The sequence below is a fragment of the Egretta garzetta genome, unplaced genomic scaffold, assembly GCF_000687185.1.
Source record: "Egretta garzetta isolate BGI_Z169 unplaced genomic scaffold, ASM68718v1 scaffold389, whole genome shotgun sequence".
NCBI classification, from domain to species: Eukaryota; Metazoa; Chordata; class Aves; order Pelecaniformes; family Ardeidae; genus Egretta; species Egretta garzetta.
In genome coordinates, this window is record NW_009260766.1 from 563,952 (window position 1) to 566,699 (window position 2,748).

Here is a 2,748-nt window from a genome sequence, read left to right on the forward strand (position 1 = left end):
CCAGGATAACCATGTGTTCTCTGTTACAAGCTGTGCTTCAGGTCCTTTGGTTTCCATTGCCTGTGGCAATGGCTACAGGGCACGTCACTGGGCTCCTCTCCCTTGTTCGTCGCTGGACAGCTTGCTCGCTCTCTGGGTTCACGTTCTCAAAAGATCCCACGTGGCTTATGCAAAATTCCTTCAGTTGTCTGTCCGTTTCCTTCTACGGCTTCATTTGATGTTACAGTTCTGACTTGGAGTTCAGTGCGAGCTCCTCGAGTTTCTGTAGGAAAGCACCCGTGCCCGAGGCTGGGTGGTTTGGGACGTTAGCAGTTGGTATCTATGCCGAGATACTGGAAAAGCGGGATGCAGCAATGCAAGTTTTTCTCAGAATGTGTCTTAAACCCCTCTCCTGGCTCTAGAAGAGCCGTTTATTCCGCCTTGGCTGCACCTGGCTGTACAGTCCAAAACGGTCAGGTGGGGTCGTGTGTGTGTTTTTCAGGAATTGTCCGAGGGGTTGAGATGGAGAAGAAGCTTTACCACATTCTGACGCCGGTGCCTCCGGAGAACCTGAGGCTGGTGAATTGTCTGCTCCTTGGCAACGTTGCCATCCCGAACTGCGTTCTTGTGAGCCAGGTGGGAGCTGCGTGGGAAGAGGGCGGAAGCTGGCTGAGCTCAGCCTGGCTGCCAGGTTTTCCATTTTCCTATTCCTGAGGCTTGTGCGTGCCCAGAGATGTCCGGGCATTAGCAGATGGTGGCTGCTGTAGGAAATGGTCCTTGATGCATGGAAGCAGGGGAGGGGAGAACGTTCTTCTCCTGTTTCAGCTCGCGGCGCGGGTTTTCTTTGGTGACAGCTTGCTCCTCCCCACCGGGCAGCACTGCCCGCCTGTAGAGGCAAATTGCTTCCCGGCCCGTTGAAGATAGGAGTTCTTAAAGTTGTTCCTGGTTTTGTTTTTCTCCTTTTCAGCAAGGAGTTGAGGGAGAGATCCCCTATGTCACATCCGATTATAACTACAGCATCCTGGGGTCTGGGAAGCTGAAAAAGAAGAAGCATTTCAAGAGGAGGGAGTATGCGTTTGAGTGCGATTACACCTAAAGCCTCGGGGCTTGGACCGCGGGATTTGTTTGTGTGGAGACGGGCGAGAGCCGGGTGTGGTCACAGAAGCCCTGGGTGCTACGGAGCTCAGACCCTGGGCAGGTGCCCGCTGTAGATACTGCAGCCTGTCCTTTTTGATAACCTTTTATATTTTCAGTTTGTATTTTGGTGTTTTGTAATAAATATCGATTAAAAGCGTTGGTTTGGTTTGAATTTCTTCCTCAGCCTGCACAGACTTGGCCGCGGCAAGCCGCGGGTGGTTACCAGCAAAAGCGCGCTCTGTCTTGAGTCGGCAGCGGTTCTCCAGTTAAGCCCAGCCTTCGGTTAGCTCTGGGTGTCGGAGCGCGATCCGCGCTGGCGCGGAGGCCGTAACCCCGGGCTGCTCCTGGCTCGGGGAAGAGCTCGTGCCGGTGGTTCCGTCCCTGGCACTGCGGCCGACCTGCGCCCTTCGGGAGGAAGTCAGAAAATCCTTTCTCCTGGCTTGACCGCAGAAACAGCCGCTGGAGGGAGTCAGCCGCTCGCCGCCGTGCTGCTGGGGACGCTTCATCCCGCCTGCGGCCGGCTCCGCTGCCTTGTTGCCATGGTTTAAGTTCAAGGCCTCGAGCGCCGGCCTGGGAAGAGCTCTGGGTCTGGCTCACGCGTGTCACCCAGCTCTGTCCAAATAGATCGTGGGGCGGAGGCTAAAAGGGGATGAAGGTGGGGAGGAACTTGCTGCCCGTGTGCTGACGGAGCGCCGGGGCCGTCGTCTTGCCGTGCCCCGCGGGGAAGGGCTGCAGGAACTTTTCTCTTTCTTTTTTTGTTTTTTTTTTTTTGCCAGCTCCTCGCTGGGGCAGCGGTTTGCTCCTGAGTGAAGATGGGGCTGGTGGGAGTCGCAGAGGCGAGCGAGCGGCGCGGGCTGAGGTGAGGACCTTTTTGGGAAAAGCACTTCTGAAGAGGTAACGCTGGAAAGCAGGGGGACAGGCTGGCCCCAGGGTCTGCGGCCCCCCGAGATGGGCGCCTGTTCAGATCCCCCGTGGCCAGGTCCCTCCCTCAGAGGAGGGGGGATGCAGCGCGCCGCTTGGTGCTGGATCTTTTTGTCTGGCAGCCGCTGTGGGCGTGAGTAATCTGGGAAACACGCTTTTATCTGCTTTGCAAGGAGATGTCCTAGCGCTCCAGAAATGCGTACCTGTAAAGGAACAAATGAAACGGGGTGACTAGCTGGGGGGGGGGGACGGAGCTGGAGAGGAGCTGTGAGGGGCTGTGCAGCATTGCTGCCTTTGAAAGAGTTAAAGCTTTAACTTAATCCAGGCCTAATTATCCCCATCTGGCTGGGTCTGGCAGCGAAGGAAGGACTTGGCCAGCAACCTGGCTGGAACAGTGGCTAAAATAAATACAGGGGCCACTGTGCAGCCGGGGGGGAAAATCCCAAGCGTGGTGAGGTGGGGATTCAAGTCTCGGGGGAGCGGGCGGAAAAGTCGCCGGGAAAGGTGAGACGGGCGAGCGATGCAGGTGAAACACCCAGCGCCGCAACCCCCCAGGGCTGAGCATCCCCCTTGGTGCTGTGGCCCGCGCCCCAGCATCCCCGAGGCTGCTGGCTGGGCAGGGGTCCCCCCTCGGAGCTGGGGGACGAGGGAGCGACCCCCACGTGCCTGCGCTGAGCCTCAAGTGTCCAGTTTCGGACCTTTCCAGGCAGA

The 2,748-nt window shown here is 57.7% G+C and overlaps 1 protein-coding gene across 1 annotated transcript in view; it reads left to right on the plus strand.

The window, feature by feature from the left end:
- Positions 1–1,229, plus strand: part of NOL9 (nucleolar protein 9) — a gene marked incomplete at its 5' end in the record, with an annotated part of 6,028 nt that extends 4,799 nt beyond the window's left edge. The window contains 2 exons of the mRNA XM_009646127.2: positions 482–615; positions 947–1,229. Coding sequence (XP_009644422.2) covers positions 482–615; positions 947–1,075 — 263 coding nt within the window. The remainder of the gene's footprint in view (positions 1–481; positions 616–946) is intronic.
- Positions 1,230–2,748: the final 1,519 nt, after the last annotated feature.